At 51.0% G+C, this 15559-nt stretch overlaps 1 protein-coding gene across 1 annotated transcript in view; it reads left to right on the top strand.

The window, feature by feature from the left end:
* The window catches only part of LOC133126846 (lisH domain-containing protein ARMC9), a 37568-nt gene that overhangs the window by 7751 nt on the left and 14258 nt on the right, over positions 1–15559 (top strand). The window contains 11 exon segments of the mRNA XM_061239272.1: positions 2083–2142; positions 6729–6763; positions 7202–7313; positions 8212–8304; positions 9916–10006; positions 10547–10670; positions 11079–11218; positions 11642–11718; positions 13788–13862; positions 14200–14290; positions 14603–14661. Of these exon segments, the coding sequence (XP_061095256.1) occupies positions 2083–2142; positions 6729–6763; positions 7202–7313; positions 8212–8304; positions 9916–10006; positions 10547–10670; positions 11079–11218; positions 11642–11718; positions 13788–13862; positions 14200–14290; positions 14603–14661 (957 nt within the window).

Genomic DNA, 15559 nt, shown 5'->3' with positions numbered 1-15559 from the left:
ACACCTGTACACCTACACACCTGTACATCTGCACACCTGTACACCTGTACTTCTACACACCTGTACACCTACACACCTGTACATCTATACACCTATACACCTGTACACCTATACACCTGTACACCTGTACTTCTACACACCTGTACACCTACACACCTGTACATCTATACACCTATACACCTGTACACCTGTACTTCTACACACCTGTACACCTACACACCTGTACATCTATACACCTATACACCTGTACACCTGTACTTCTACACACCTGTACACCTACACACCTGTACATCTATACACCTGTACACCTGTACACCTATACACCTGTACATCTACACACTTGTACACCTACACACCTGTACACCTGTACATCTATACACCTGTACACCTGTACTTCTACACACCTGTACATCTATACACCTGTACACCTGTGCACCTATACACCTGTACACCTGTACATCTACACGCCTGTACACCTGTACTTCTACACTCCTGTGTACCAGTATATACCCATACACCTGTACATCTACACACCTGTGTACCAGTATATACCCATACACCTGTACATCTACACACCTGTGTACCAGTATATACCCATACACCTGCACACTTGTATACCGCTATACCTATACACCTGTCCATCAATATACCTGTCTACCTGTACACCTGTGTTCCAGTATACTCATACACCTGTACATCAATACACCTGTGTACCAGTATGCACATTCACCTGTACAGCAATACACCGGTCTACCGATATACCTGTATGCCAAAACACCTGCACACCTGTATATCTGTCTACTTGTACACCTGTTTACCTGTACACCCAAACACCTGTCTACCTGTCCACCTGTTTACCTGGTCCCTGTTAAGGAGGGGATAGCTCTTTCCACCAGTTCCCTGACTGTGAGAATGATCTTATTAGCCCAGTCTCTTAATGTGAGAAACCCTTTGATATACCCGCATTCAGTGTTTCTCATTACTGTTGCAGTTAATATTTTGACATAAGAAGTTGTCCTCATGTTTTTTGTGTCAGGTCACAGACAGAACTGCACGTAAACAGTGAAAGAAACAACGTGCTTTTGCATAGTTCCCCCATACTGAGTGATTTATTTTCTTTGTTTAATCAAATGCCGAATGCCTATTATAACCGCACGCATGCACTCTATACAGCTTAAAGGTATAATTGTTAATCCCAAAATGAATCCTCAGCAGGATGAAAGCGGTTCAGTCTCAAGTGGACGGTGCCAAACCCGTTTCACAGAACATACCGTACGAGATGCAACATTTAATAATGGGCGTGGTGTCATGTTATATAATAAGAGCGCGGGATGGAACGTGAATTTTGATCTCGAAGCATCCCGTGGCCCAAACGTACCGGCCCAAACGTCCCGTGGCCCAAACGTACCGGCCCAAAACGTACCGGCCCAAACGTCCCGTGGCCCAAACGTACCGGCCCAAACGTCCCGTGGCCCAAACGTACCGGCCCAAACGTCCCGTGGCCCAAACGTACCGGCCCAAACGTCCCGTGGCCCAAACGTACCGGCCCAAAACGTACCGGCCCAAACGTCCCGGCCCAAACGTCCCGTGGCCCAAACGTACCGGCCCAAACGTCCCGTGGCCCAAACGTACCGGCCCAAACGTCCCGTGGCCCAAACGTACCGGCCCAAAACGTACCGGCCCAAACGTCCCGTGGCCCAAACGTACCGGCCCAAACGTCCCGGCCCAAACGTCCCGTGGCCCAAACGTACCGGCCCAAAACGTACCGGCCCAAACGTCCCGTGGCCCAAACGTCCCGGCCCAAACGTCCCGGCCCAAACGTCCCGTGGCCCAAACGTCCCGTGGCCCAAACGTCCCGGCCCAAACGTACCCTGGCCCAAACGTACCGGCCCAAACGTCCCGGCCCAAACGTACCCTGGCCCAAACGTCCCGGCCCAAACGTACTGGCCCAAACGTCCCGTGGCCCAAACGTCCCGGCCCAAAGGCCTGTGTCTGTGTGCAGTTCTGTGATTGTGTCTCCCCCCGTTTTGTCTTGCCTGAAACCTCTGATGGCCTCTCTTCTGTTGCTGTCTGTGCGTTAAGGGCTATCTGTGCGGTAAGGGCTCTGTCTCTTTGAGCCCGTTTGGCAGTGATGATGGATATGTAAGTTGCTGAAGTTTCATTTTTTCACCCCCCCCCCCTTGCCTGTCTTGCTTGCTCCCCTCCTGGTCTTGCTCCTCCCCCTTCCCTTTTGTCTGTACTGTAAACCCCCCCCCCCCCCCCGGTAGTTTGTCGTACTGTAGTTTCATGGGATCTCCGTCCTCAGTCGTTCATTATTTAAGATGCTTGTCTTTTTTTTTTTCCCAAGTCAGATTTTCATTCGCAAAATGTAACATCAAACACTGACCTACATTACAGATTCCCTTTTTTTTAATCTAAACTCCCATCCCCGGACTGACTGCCTTCATACAATCTTAGTAAAATTCGGAATAACTACATAAGAATGAAAGGCAATGGGTAAAGAAATATAATAGACAAGAACAAAGAAACCAATGCACGCATAGTAATGCAATTAAACGTCAACAAGAAAAGTGGGCGTGGGGGGGGTGTGCCAAGTGAGATTAATGTGAATCTGGAGGCACGTTGTGTGTGCAGGTTATGTAATTACCCTCGTAGCGGGGATGCTTGTGTTTGTTTGTTTGTTCAGGAATCAGGATCCATTCCAAAAGGGTGTGGTGTATTTTATATTAAATAAAAAATAAAAAAATAAAAATGCACCCCCACACCCTCGCAATCTTAATTGGGCCACCATTTATAAACGCAAACGCTTTATCTTTTTAGTTATTTTTCTCAAGCCTGTACCTCCATGCACCATGCATCTATGCCGGTGCCAATGTCTTAATGAGGGTGTCAGTGCTAATCCTATTACGCTGTGATGCTGATTTATGAGTGGGCACACCTTGGCCCCGCCCTATTGTTACCACTACAGTCGAATGTCTTCAGCAGAATGCATCGGTGGTTATGTAAGCCCCATACGCACCGGCTGTGGGAGTTTGCCACGTCGCCAGCTTTTGATGTAACTTTATATTGACTCGTGTGTGCCTGTGGGGAGAGGAACCGGAGCTCGGAGTACGTTGTGTACATATCTGTCATATCTGTCATATCTGTACACAATGAGCGGATTAGGAGATTAATGAGGCTGCTGTCACCGGCAGGACAGCTTGAGGTCACTGACCCCAGGTATAGGGCAGACGGCACTTAACAGAGACTGTCCTCCAACAAAGTGGACAGACCCCCACCCCCCCCCGAAACTGTCCTCCAACAAAGTGGACTATCCCGTGTGAAAATGAGGGAGTCGCAGTGTTCCCTGGGTGCCCCGTCCTGCTAAATCACCGGTCCAGTGTGCGTCAGGGTCTGGTCATGAAGACCCTGACAAGGCTGAAATGACCATGTCCCGTTGCTCAATAGCGCCCCCTGCTGGTCAACGGGCCATCGACAGTCTGCCTGCAGACGCTACAGGTGCACCCTGTCCCCGTTCACCCCCTGATCGCACACTCTACTTTACGTGTTTTGCAAGGGCGGCCATTTTGTCCCAGAATGGAGCGGGCCAGAGCCGGGGCTTACCCAGCATGCACTGCTTTGCTTACTGCCGTTACTAGAGTCGCTAAAGCACGTTCAAAATGTCATGTGACTGCCGTGTCATACCTGTATAGACGAGGTACGGCTATCGTGGCCATCGCAGTAGTCTCAAGTGATGCACAATCTTGCCGTTTGAAGTATATGCACCGATAACACAGATTTAAATCGCGGTGGTCGTTATTTGTAGTGCAAATGTGGTGGATCAAAGTTGGCTCACTGCCCAGCTGCTGAGCGATATCCTTTCAAGTGCAGATGATTTATTATTGATATTTAATCTGATTTATTATTGATAATTCACTCTTTGTAATTTCCGATCAGGGTCCCGCGGAGCAGGCCGGAAGTCTGTCCCGCGCGCGCAAACCTGCTGCCTTTCACTCTCCCTGCGGCCTCCGTGTGTGCCCCCGGAGAGTGGAGGGAAGCAGGGGCTCTGACTCACTGTCTGCCCCTGGGGCAACCTGTAACCTGCAGCCTGCCCACAGGCTGTGCCTCACTGGGACCTAGAAAAGTTGGTGGTTCAAGCCCCGGTGTAGCCACAATAAGATCTGCACAGCTGTTGGGACCTTGAGCCAAGGCCCTTAACCCCGCATTGCTCCAGGGGGTATTGTCCCCTGCTTAGTCTAATCAACTGCATGTCACGTTGGATAAAAGCATCGGCGAAATTACTGCTATGTAACTCAGAAGAGAGCGAGAGGCGGTGAAGGTGATGAGGAGGGATTGTCTTCTCTGACTCACGTCTGTGCGAGCGTAACCGGTGGAATGCGGTTTGATTGCAAACGAAGGAGAGCCTGTGATTTGCTGCTCTCCACCTGATTGACAGCGGAGTTTGGTTAGCGAATGTGACACAGGAGAGAAGAGGTTTAATGAGTGAGGATGGGTTTAATCTCGGGAGTGGGGGGTTATTGTTCCGCAGTTGAAGAGTAACTGCACTCAGCCTGGCTCAGAAATGGAGAAATGTGTGGGCGTCGACAATTTTCACACTCAAGGTCTTGATTGACATCGATATGTCTTTTACATTAAATTACATTACAGGCATTTAGCAGACGCTCGTATCCAGAGTGACTTACGACAGAGTGCAGATAAAACACAGGAGCGAGTGTGAAGAGGACCCGAGAGGACAGTAGGGTTTTATGGAGTCCTAGCGTGACCAAACAGATACGGTTGGAACCCTTGAAGAATACGTCAACTTACCAACTAGCATACCACGGTTGGCGGGTAGAATACTATACTATTTAGGGATATGTATATATTTATATATATGTATATATGTATATATAGACATATAAATATATATGTAGAGATAACTATATAATTATCTATATCTATAGATAACTATATAATTATTTATCAGTGGCATTATAATCTATGGCGTCCACGAGGCTAATGGTGGTGGTGACTCACCCTCTGAAGGAAAGGTGCAGCTTGAAGGGATGACGTGCCTCCAGAGACTCTGACATCATGATTAGGGCCAGACACGAGTGGAATTTAGTCCAAAAAAAGAATAATAAAAATAAAATTTCACGCCCACTTCTACCCGTTTTGCCAAATGATATTATTTTATTGTCAAAATAAGCACATGTATTAAAATGTTCCATTATAAATTAGGGATACAAACATGTTTACACATAAAAATATGCAGAGATAAAAAGTGTGATTGCCCTGTTGTGAACGCTGAGCTGCTTGGCTGAGCACGTTGCTGGCTTGGCTTGGCTTGAGGTCACTAACCCAGCGGAGCGCTCCGACGCCCTGACGACCCCTCTGGGCTGAGCATGGGGGACTCATTCTGCCGTGTCTCCATTCCCTGCCTCAAATACAATCAACGCCCGTTGTCATGTCATTGTTTCATTATTTACTCTTTCCATGGTAAATTCAGGCAGTCTTTCTGCCGAAGATGAGAACCTCTTTGATTCACAGTTTTGTAGGAAGGGAATAATCGGCAGAAACCATGACCTGCCTCAAATACATAATCATTTTGGATTGTCTGGTGTAATGGAACTTATGAAATACTCTCTATTATTGCTACTCTGGTGCTCTTGGTTGGCCCAATTGAACCAGGCACCATCAATCGAGCGCAGAAAAAACATTTGAATCCAAAAACTGGTTACGATTACGCATCGTAACCAGATGGTCAATTCACAACCATTCCCAAGATCCCATCTTGCGTTCAGTTTCCTGGGAAGCCATTTTGTGTTTGTGGAGATGGAAGGTTCCGGATGGGAGACTCGGTGATGTGTGCAGCATTGAGTGGGATCTTTAGGCCAGGAGACAATGGGGAACACTGCACACTAACCCCTTGACTGCGGTTTCCCTGTGTACTGCACTGCATGGCCATTACTGGCAAACCCACGTGCGTCTGGGGCACTCTGCATGTGGTAAACCCCGCATCCTCATCAGAATAACCCCGCGCCTTTTATCCATACAGAGTGTGGCGTTGCTGGTAAGTGATGTCCTTTTGGGTCCAGGTCTGGGTTATAGATCCTGTCTGAAGGTCTGATGGCCTCCACCGGACCCAGGTCCCGGGGAGACACAGGATCCGCTGGTTTTTATTGTTACTCTGTGCTAAATCGATCACTTAAAGCCGATGATTACTCACAGAGGTGCAGTGGGTAGCACTGATTGTGCCTCGCAACCAGAAGGTTCTTGGTTCGAATCCTGGTATGTGCCTCCATGCCTGTGTGGGTTAAGCAGGTTAATTGGTGAGTCTAAATCTAAATTGCCCCTAGGTATGTGTGTGTGTGTGAGTGAATGGCTGTCCAGGGTGTATTCCTGCCTCCCAATGCATGCTGGGAAAGGTTCCTACACCCTGACCAGGAACAATGGTTTACGTTAAAATCAGGTGGTTGATGATTTTAAGATGAACACAAAAACCAGCAGAGATTGTGGTTCTCCTGGACCGGGGTTTGGCAGACCTGGTCTAAGATTTCATTATGTTTTTTTTTTTTTAATAACTCACTTATTTGTTGTCAGTACTTGTTTCATCACAGTTGTGTGGTTTAGCAGACAGACGGTGCGTTTGTCAGTAGTTGCATGGTGGTGATTGGACAGCCCCACTGTGTGTGGACTGTTTGAGCTCATGTTCTTCTCCTCTTCCTCCTCCTCCTCCTCTTCCTCAGGCCTCTTCCATGCTGCGGGCATCCATCGCACCTCCGTAAGTAAAACTGCTGAAATGAGTCATTTCTTTCTCCAGATCGAGGAAAACGTCCGTTACCGTTTGTAAAGTGCCCAACATAAGTTTTGAATAGATCCAGAATTTGGTGATTGCATTGTGATAACAATAACTGCAGCATGTTATTTAAAAATCAGTATGCATCTTCACAACCTGTGATGTCATTTTTTTTTTTTTTTTTTTCATTTCTCCAAAAGATTTGTTCTTGTCGTTGTTTTTGGTTTTTGGAGCGCTCAGTAGAACCTTTCAGTTCCATCACCAGAGCGGGCGTCTCTTGAAATATGGCCTGGACCGGGTTTAGATTCCGCCCCGGTCATTCGAGCAACGGGCAGTGGACCCACACTGGGCCCGTGGGGGACGCCTGCTGTAGTTTTCCTGTGCGGTGAGGTCATGGGCTCTGTTTCCTGTTTGTGTCTGAAGCAAAGAGCAGGACGTGCCGCTGCTGCCGTCGCTGGACTACGACAAGCTGAAGAAAGACCTGCTGAACGGCAGCGACCGGCTGAAAGCCCTGCTCTTACAGGCGCTGCGCTGGGTGAGTGTGCGCCCCGTCCGCTCCCCGACTGCGCCCCCAAACCCCCCACCCTCGCGCCCCCAAACCCCCCACCGCCTGCGCCCCTAAACCCCCCACCGCCGCGCCCCCAAACCCCCCCACCGCCCCGCCCCCAAACCCCCCACCGCCGCGCCCCCAAACCCCCCACCACCGCGCCCCCAAACCCCCCACCGCCGCGCCCCTAAACCCCCCACCGCCGCACCCCCAAACCCCCCACCGCCGCGCCCCCAAACCCCCCACCGCCTGCGCCCCCAAACCCCCTACCGCCGCGCCCCCAAACCCCCCACCGCAGCGCCCCCAAATCCCCCCACCGCCGCGCCCCCAAACCCCCCACCGCCGCGCCCCCAAACCCCCCACCGCCGCGCTCCCAAACCCCCCACCGCCTGCGCCCCCAAATTCCCCCCACCGCCTGCGCCCCCAAACCCCCCACCGCCTGCGCCCCCAAACCCCCCACCGCCGCTTTGTTCTGCTCTCTGAGAAACCGCCGGGCAGTTTGAGGATTTAGAATCCACCTCACCTGATCAATGCTGTCCTGGCAACGACGAGGGAGTCTGGCATCCGGCGGGCGATTTCTGTTTATTTATTTATTTATTTATTTATTTTATTCTCCTTCTATCCAACAGCCGACTTAGTTTTTTCCCCCCTACCTTCTCTCGAGTGTGCTTTATTTCAGCCTCTCATCACTTTCTGAATTTGGCCTCTTGTGCTAAACCTGCTGTTCAGTCTGATAAAACTCCCTCATCCCTGGAGTACTTTGTCACTTTGGCTCTGAGGTCGCGAGGCGGTGTGATGGTGGTGGTGGTGGTGGTGGTTTCTCTGCTGGCGGTTAATGTGGGCTGGCGGCAGTGATAACGTGACGTTTGTCTCCGCTGGTTCTCAGAGGCTGACCCGCTCCCTGCACGGCGAGCAGAGGGACACCGTGCTGCAGGCCTTCATCAGCAACGACCTGCTGGACTGCTACAGCCCTGGCCAGGTACGCGCCCCGCCGCTGCACTGCCTCCGCGCTCCGGCACAAAATGGCCTCCGCGCTCCGGCACAAAATGGCCTCCGCGCTCCGGCACAAAATGGCCTCCACGCTCCGGCACAAAATGGCCGCCGTGCGTCACCCCCGGTGGGTGCTGCACGTCCGTGGCGCCTGTGGTCTGGAAATGTGTGGAATTAAATTATTACCGCTGAACTCGGCGATGCCGCCAAACACGCTTTTCAGCCTGGCGGAAGTGAGTGCCCTCTCCCGAGTGTTAAAAATAAACAACGAAACGTCACGCCAAACTTTCGAGTGATGTCATTTCGCTAATGCTACGTTAGTGAAGAGTAATCGACAAGAATGGAGTGTGGCTGCCTCGTGACAGCAGAAAAGACACATCCGGTGCTTTAAAAATAAATATGGCATTTGGCATTTAGCAGACGCTCTTATCCAGAGCGACGTACAACAAAGTGCAAATTAAACACAAGAACAAGTGCAAAGAGGACCTGAGAGGACAGTATAGTTCCGGGTCCTAGTGTAAACATGCAGAAAATGAGAACCCTTTAAGAGCACAATCAACTTCCAAACTAGCATACCACAATTGCAGCTAGAATACAGAAAATAACAATACCTATACAAGTAACAATATCTATACAATCTATACATAAGTGCCATTACAGTCTAAGGCTAATCATGGTGGTGAGTTGGGGAGGGAAAGGTGTAGCCTGAAGAGATGGGACTTCAGTCTGCGCTTGAGGTCGTACGGGTCGTACGTGTAGTGCGGCTGGCGGATTCAGGCCGGTGACGCGGCTGAGGAGCCCGATCGGTCCCGGCCTCTGGGTCACACTCCGGTTCCCAGGAGTGTCTGTGGTCCCAGGACTCCAGGCCTGACCTACATCCAGCCCCAGCCCGTAACTCGACCCCCCTGCACCGCCGTGCCCCTCACCCAAAAGCTCCTCCAGCCTCCACAGCGTCCCGAGCTCTGACAGGCCGCCCGTGCACGCTCTGTGCCTGTGTGTGAGCGTAACGCGAGGAGCCCGATCGGGTGACGGGACCTCCACCCTGCGCCGCCGTCCTGCGCTGAGGCGGCTTTTTAACCTCGTTAAACCCGCCGAGCGTTCGGCGTTCAGCCCGTCCCCCGAGGACTGAGCCTCTGCGCAGCGAGCTGACGGGACAATGGGGCCCCCGGGGCCACCGCTCCACACGGACACCGCCCTGGGAGCTCCCGCTGTTCCCACACACGCACCCGAAGAGCTTATTCTGGAGCAGGTCATTATCCGGCTCTGATCGGGATTGTAAACTACCGGGGGGGGGGGGGGGGGGGGGGGCGACATCGGCTCAGGCAGTAAGAGCGGTCGTCTGGCAGTCGGAGGGTTGCCGGTTCGATCCCCCGCCCGGGCTGTGTCGAAGTGTCCCTGAGCAAGACACCTAACCCCCAAATGCTCCTGACGAGCTGGTCGGTGCCTTGCATGGCAGCCAATCGCCGTTAGTGTGTGACTGTGAGGGTGTGTATGGGTGAATGAGAAGCATCAATAGTAGGGATGGCGGGTGGTTTAAAAGGCGGACGCAGACCGGGTTTCTGACGTCAGCTCAATCCCGCTCTCGCCCCTGTTTCAGCAGAAGGGCCTGCTGCACCTGCTGAAGTCCCGGAACGAGGTCGTCCGACAGTACACAGCCCGCCTCATCAACGCTTTCGCCTCCCTGTCCGAGGGTACGTGCAGTCTAACCCCACTGTGTGTCCCTGTCAGAGGGTACGTGCAGTCTAACCCCACTGTGTGTCCCTGTCAGAGGGTACGTGCAGTCTAACCCCACTGTGTGTCCCTGTCAGAGGGTGAGTGCAGTCTAACCCCACTGTGTGTCCCTGTCCGAGGGTACGTGCAGTCTAAGCCCACTGTGTGTCCCTGTCATAGAGGGTGAGTGTCAAAGTGAAGCAGGGATCATCAAATCCGGCCCTGGTTTTCTTTCCTCCGGGTTAATTGACTGAACAATTAAGGCCAGTTAACTGAATTTACAGAATGTTCATGAACTTGGTGATTAGCGTGTAATCGCCCCCGGAATAGACTGTGGTCGTTGTCTTCAGCACATTGTTGGTGGCAGTGACTCTCTGTTGCTGGACTATAAACTGGCCGTCACACCTGAAGCATTGAGAACCAGCGGTTCCTGGCCGTCGAGGGCCGTGATTTGAAGGTTCAGACCTGGAGGAGCGGATCAGATTCTGAGCCTAAAGTGACCGTGTCCTCCGCCCGTCCAGGTCGAGTGTACCTGTCTCAGATCCCCTCCCTCCTGAGGACGCTGCAGGACACTGTGAGGACCGAGGAGAACGACTCCGTGACCAGGGAGAACGTTCTGGGGACCCTGCAGAAACTCAGCCTCCGGTGAGCGCCCTAGCATTAGCATTAGCGTTAGCATTAGCCTCCAAACGCCAGTAATGCAGTGCACCTTAGCGTTAGCATTAGCCTCCAAACGCCAGTAGTGCAGTGCGCCTTAACGTTAGCATTAGCATTAGCCTCCGTACATCAGTAATGCAGTGCGCCTTAGCGTTAGCCTCCACATGTCAGCGTTCACAGTAATGCAGTTAGTGCTGTTCTTCAGGTGTGCACCCGTCTCTTACTCTGTGCTTTCATTGAGAGGATGGAATAAATTGAGAACAAATTAATTGGCTGACCTGATTTGGTGGTTGTGGTGGTTGTAAGCATTTATGGGATAAGCCAGTGCATGCGTCACTGAGATTAAGTGTGTGTGCGTGCGTGTGTGTGTGTTTGCGTGTGTGTGTGTGTCTCCAGGCGGGCTCAGCAGTCCCACATGATCGAGGACGGTCTGATTGGCTGGCTGGTGGAGGAGCTGCAGGACTCTGACTGTCTGTCAGACTACACGCTGGTGTACTCCTCCGCCCTGCTCATGAACCTGTGTCTGCGCACGCAAGGTACGCCCCGCCCCGCCCTGTCCGTCATAGCTAGGCCCCGCCCCTCTCTGTCCGTCACAGCTAAGCCCCGCCCCACGCTGCCCTGTCCGTCACAGCTAGGCCCCGCCCCACGCTTCCCTGTCCTTCACAGCTAGGCCCCGCCCCACGCTGCCCTGTCTGTCACAGCTAAGCCCCGCCCCTCTATGTTCGTCACAGCTAAGCCCCGCCCCACGCTGCCCTGTCCTTCACAGCTAGGCCCCGCCCCTGTCGGATTGATAAGGCCAGGCAGAATGTCAGAATATTTCCATATAGTGTGAACTGGGAAAACCACTACTCTACCCATTCTCTCTCTCTCTCTCTCTCTCTCTCTCTCTCTCTCTCTCTCTCTCACACAGTGTTTCCAATGTCTCTCTATCGTTTGAGGTCTGTGTTGCTGTGTTGCAGGTAAGAGGAGGTGTGCTGAGATCGCCAAACGTGTGCTGAAGGTACTGACGGATCTCCTGGGACACGAGAACCAAGAGGCGAGTTACCCCCCCCCCCCCCCCCCCCCCCCCCCCACCCGCACGCACGCACACACACACACGCACACACGCACGCACACACACACACACACCGCCGATGTGCTGCGTCCATTAGCTCGTTAGCGTAGCGTGCTTAGCCTGCTCATCTGCCTGTGCAGAATTTAATTAGAAAAGTAGGAAAAAGTACCCTCCCCGAAGCCTCTGGATCACGCACTGTAGCACCAGACTCACTGAGCACTGATTGCTCTCACGTGTGAGGTTTCGGCTGCAAGGAGCACCACCACCACCCACCCAGCAGAAAACTTGGACAGACATGTTTGAAAGGTTACTGTCTAAAGGATACACGACAAATTCACACCTCTCACACACACACAGCAGAACAATTCTTGCAGCGTCGCCTGCTACCACTCTTGATTCTGCTTCTCTCACCTACTTCGTGTGAGACCGGTTTGATTTTATTCACGTTATTCTCACGATACTGAACGCCTGGGTGTGCATCCTACTTTGTGGAGGAAAGCATGTTGATTCAGTGAGGAGCGTTCTTCAGTGCAGGTTTGTGTAGAATAAGGGGACAGACAGGTGGCTATCCCATTCCAGACCCCAGACTGTCCGTACACAGGGGCAGCCTGCCGATTTGTGCTTTTCTAGCTGAGGACCAGTGTGAACAAACAGTGCGCAGACTATACCCGAAGCATAATGTTTCGTACTGATGAACACTTGAAGTATAATTTCAGTTTAAATCGGAGTGGAGTATTTTGGGTATCACACGGGAAGGGCAGATAGGGCAGGGTAGACGACTGAGTGCAGTCCCACCCCATCGCCCGCTCTCCATGTATCCCAGCATCCTCTTCTCCCCGGCCAGCCCTGACACAAGTCTATCCCAGCATCCTCTTCTCCTCAGCCAGCCCTGACACAAGTCTATCCCAGCATCCTCTTCTCCTCAGCCAGCCCTGACACAAGTCAATCCCAGCATCCTCTTCTCCTCAGCCAGCCCTGACACAAGTCTATCCCAGCATCCTCTTCTCCCCGGCCAGCCCTGACACAAGTCTATCCCAGCATCCTCTTCTCCTCAGCCAGCCCTGACACAAGTCTGACATCTGAAATCATCCCTCACCCTCCTCTGGCATTCGGGTTGTTGACTACTGCGGAATTAATTAGCGCTACGCAGCAGTATTTCTGGGTGGGTCAATAGGCAGAGCAGTCTTATTGTTCAACATTCCTCACAAAGACTTTTTGTTTTAGTTTTTGTGCATGTCTCATCGTCTATTGCGGGGGGGGCAGGCGAGGGGGGGGCAGGGCAGGATTACCCGGGTGTAACCAGTGGTAATTGTAAAAATTACACATTGCAGGGCCACTTTTGGGCAGGGTGCTCACCTCTGGATCTCCTTGCCCATAGAAATAAAAACAATCAACAATACACAGTAAAATTATTTATTTTGTAATGTATGACACGCATGAGGTGTGATATGTGTGTATGTATTTAGCATTTATTTAATGTTTGTATTTTAAGTGTGTCTGTTTCTTAACATCTTCCATCTAACACTTTGTGTCTTATTTTTTATCTTTTGCCTTTCTTTTCATAAAAAAGCCTAACTAGGGATGGGAGTTGGAAACTAGCAATAGCTATAATCTCTGTGTGCAGAACATCAGCTACATGAACCTGCTGTAAACTGGCAGTAATGCTGCCATGTCTCTTGGCATTGTTCCTACTCAAATAAACCTTGAATAAATAAATAAATGATGAGTAATTTTATGCCTTGAGCCCTTAAGGTTTGTGTTTTATGAAGTAGGGTTGGATGTTGGTACCGGAAATGACTTTGCCCGATTGAATAATGTGTGCTGTTTCATTATTGATCTGAATGTCTGCGTGTGAGGATTGATCTGCCTTGGTGAAGTCCAGCAGGTTCTCTAATGGACAACAGTCTCACTGCAGACCCACAGACACCGGTCTCCATTAGTGTGTTTGAGCAGGGCTGCCGGGTGGTCAGGCTGGGTGAAGTGTTAAATTGACGCTTTTTTGATAATTTGTGATTTGACCCTTGACCCCGTTTGTTGACCCCTGACCCCAGATCCGGCCGTATGTGAACGGGGCGCTGTACAGCATTCTGTGTGACCCCGCAGTGCGGGAAGAGGCCAGGGAGATGGTGAGTGCAGCTCTTCATCATCGTCTTACTCATCACTGTTATGCAACCTTTTATTTGGGTGATGCTTTTATGCTAAGCGGCGTACAATAGGCAGGTGCATATTTGCATATTTTAACATTTTGTAGCCGCGGCTATTTCAGGTTAGTTCAGGTTAGGCTGGGTACAACGGCATTCCTACCCACCCTTTCTTAAGTGGAAGATCATGCGGTATTGTAAATGTGTGGACTCAATGCGTCATGGCAGCAGTAGATAATATATATCACCGGTGTATTGTGAGGTGAATATCTGTGTGTGTGTGTGTGTGTGTGTGTGTGTGTGTGTGCGTGTGTGTGTTCAGAGCCTGGAGGAGATCCTGTGCTGCTACAGTAAGGAGGAGGATCCAGATTTGCACAGACAGATACAGTTCATCATCAAGCAGCTGCACTCTGGTGGGTAACACACACACACATACACGTAAACACACCCTCACACGCACATACATACGCACACACTCGCACAATTCCAAATTTGTCAGTTATCTGCAGATGCTGTTGCTCACTTGTAAACCTTTACTCTCAGTTCAAGTCTGTCACGGCAGTTTGTAGCTGTGAGCCCCTTCCTCTACCTGACACTGTGTGTGTGTGTGTGTGTGTGTGTGTGTGTGTGTGTGTGTGTGAGCTTCTTCCTCTACCTGACACTGTGTGTGTGTGTGTGAGCTTCTTCCTCTTCCTGACACTGTGTGTGTGTGTCTGCGTTTCTAGAGGAAACGTCCGATGACGGGGCGGAGTCTGAAGACGAAGAGGAAGATGATAACGATGAGGTAAGCTGGTGTCGAACCTTAAGATTCCCTCACTGATGGCATTATACCTGGAACTCCAGTCCTGGAGGAATACATGATCTGCACGTTTCTGTGGGTTCCTGAAGTGCTGAAATACCCAAAACCAGCAGACACTGCAGCCCTTCAGGATGGGAGTATGAGATCCTTCTGTGTGAGATCCTTCTGTGTGAGATCCTTCTGTGTGAGATCCTTCTGTGTGAGATCCTTCTGTGTGAGATCCTTCAGTGTGAGATCCTTCAGTGTGAGATCCTTGTGTGTGAGATCCTTCAGTGTGAGATCCTTCTGTGTGAGATCCTTCAGTGTGAGATCCTTCAGTGTGAGATCCTTCAGTGTGAGATCCTTCTGTGTGAGATCCTTGTGTGTGAGATCCTTCAGTGTGAGATCCTTCTGTGTGAGATCCTTCAGTGTGAGATCCTTGTGTGTGAGATCCTTGTGTGTGAGATCCTTCAGTGTGAGATCCTTGTGTGTGAGATCCTTGTGTGTGAGATCCTTGTGTGTGAGATCCTTCAGTGTGAGATCCTTGTGTGTGAGATCCTTCAGTGTGAGATCCTTCTGTGTGAGATCCTTCAGTGTGAGATCCTTGTGTGTGAGATCCTTGTGTGTGAGATCCTTCAGTGTGAGATCCTTGTGTGTGAGATCCTTGTGTGTGAGATCCTTGTGTGTGAGATCCTTCAGTGTGAGATCCTTCTGTGTGAGATCCTTGTGTGTGAGATCCTTCAGTGTGAGATCCTTGTGTGTGAGATCCTTGTGTGTGAGATCCTTGTGTGTGAGATCCTTCAGTGTGAGATCCTTCTGTGTGAGATCCTTCAGTGTGAGATCCTTGTGTGTGAGATCCTTCAGTGTGACATCCTTCAGTGTGACATCCTTCAGTGTGACATCC

This window comes from Conger conger, chromosome 4, assembly GCF_963514075.1.
Source record: "Conger conger chromosome 4, fConCon1.1, whole genome shotgun sequence".
NCBI classification, from domain to species: domain Eukaryota; kingdom Metazoa; phylum Chordata; class Actinopteri; order Anguilliformes; family Congridae; genus Conger; species Conger conger.
Note: the sequence above shows the minus strand (reverse complement) of the source record. Positions and strands in the feature narration are given on the sequence as shown.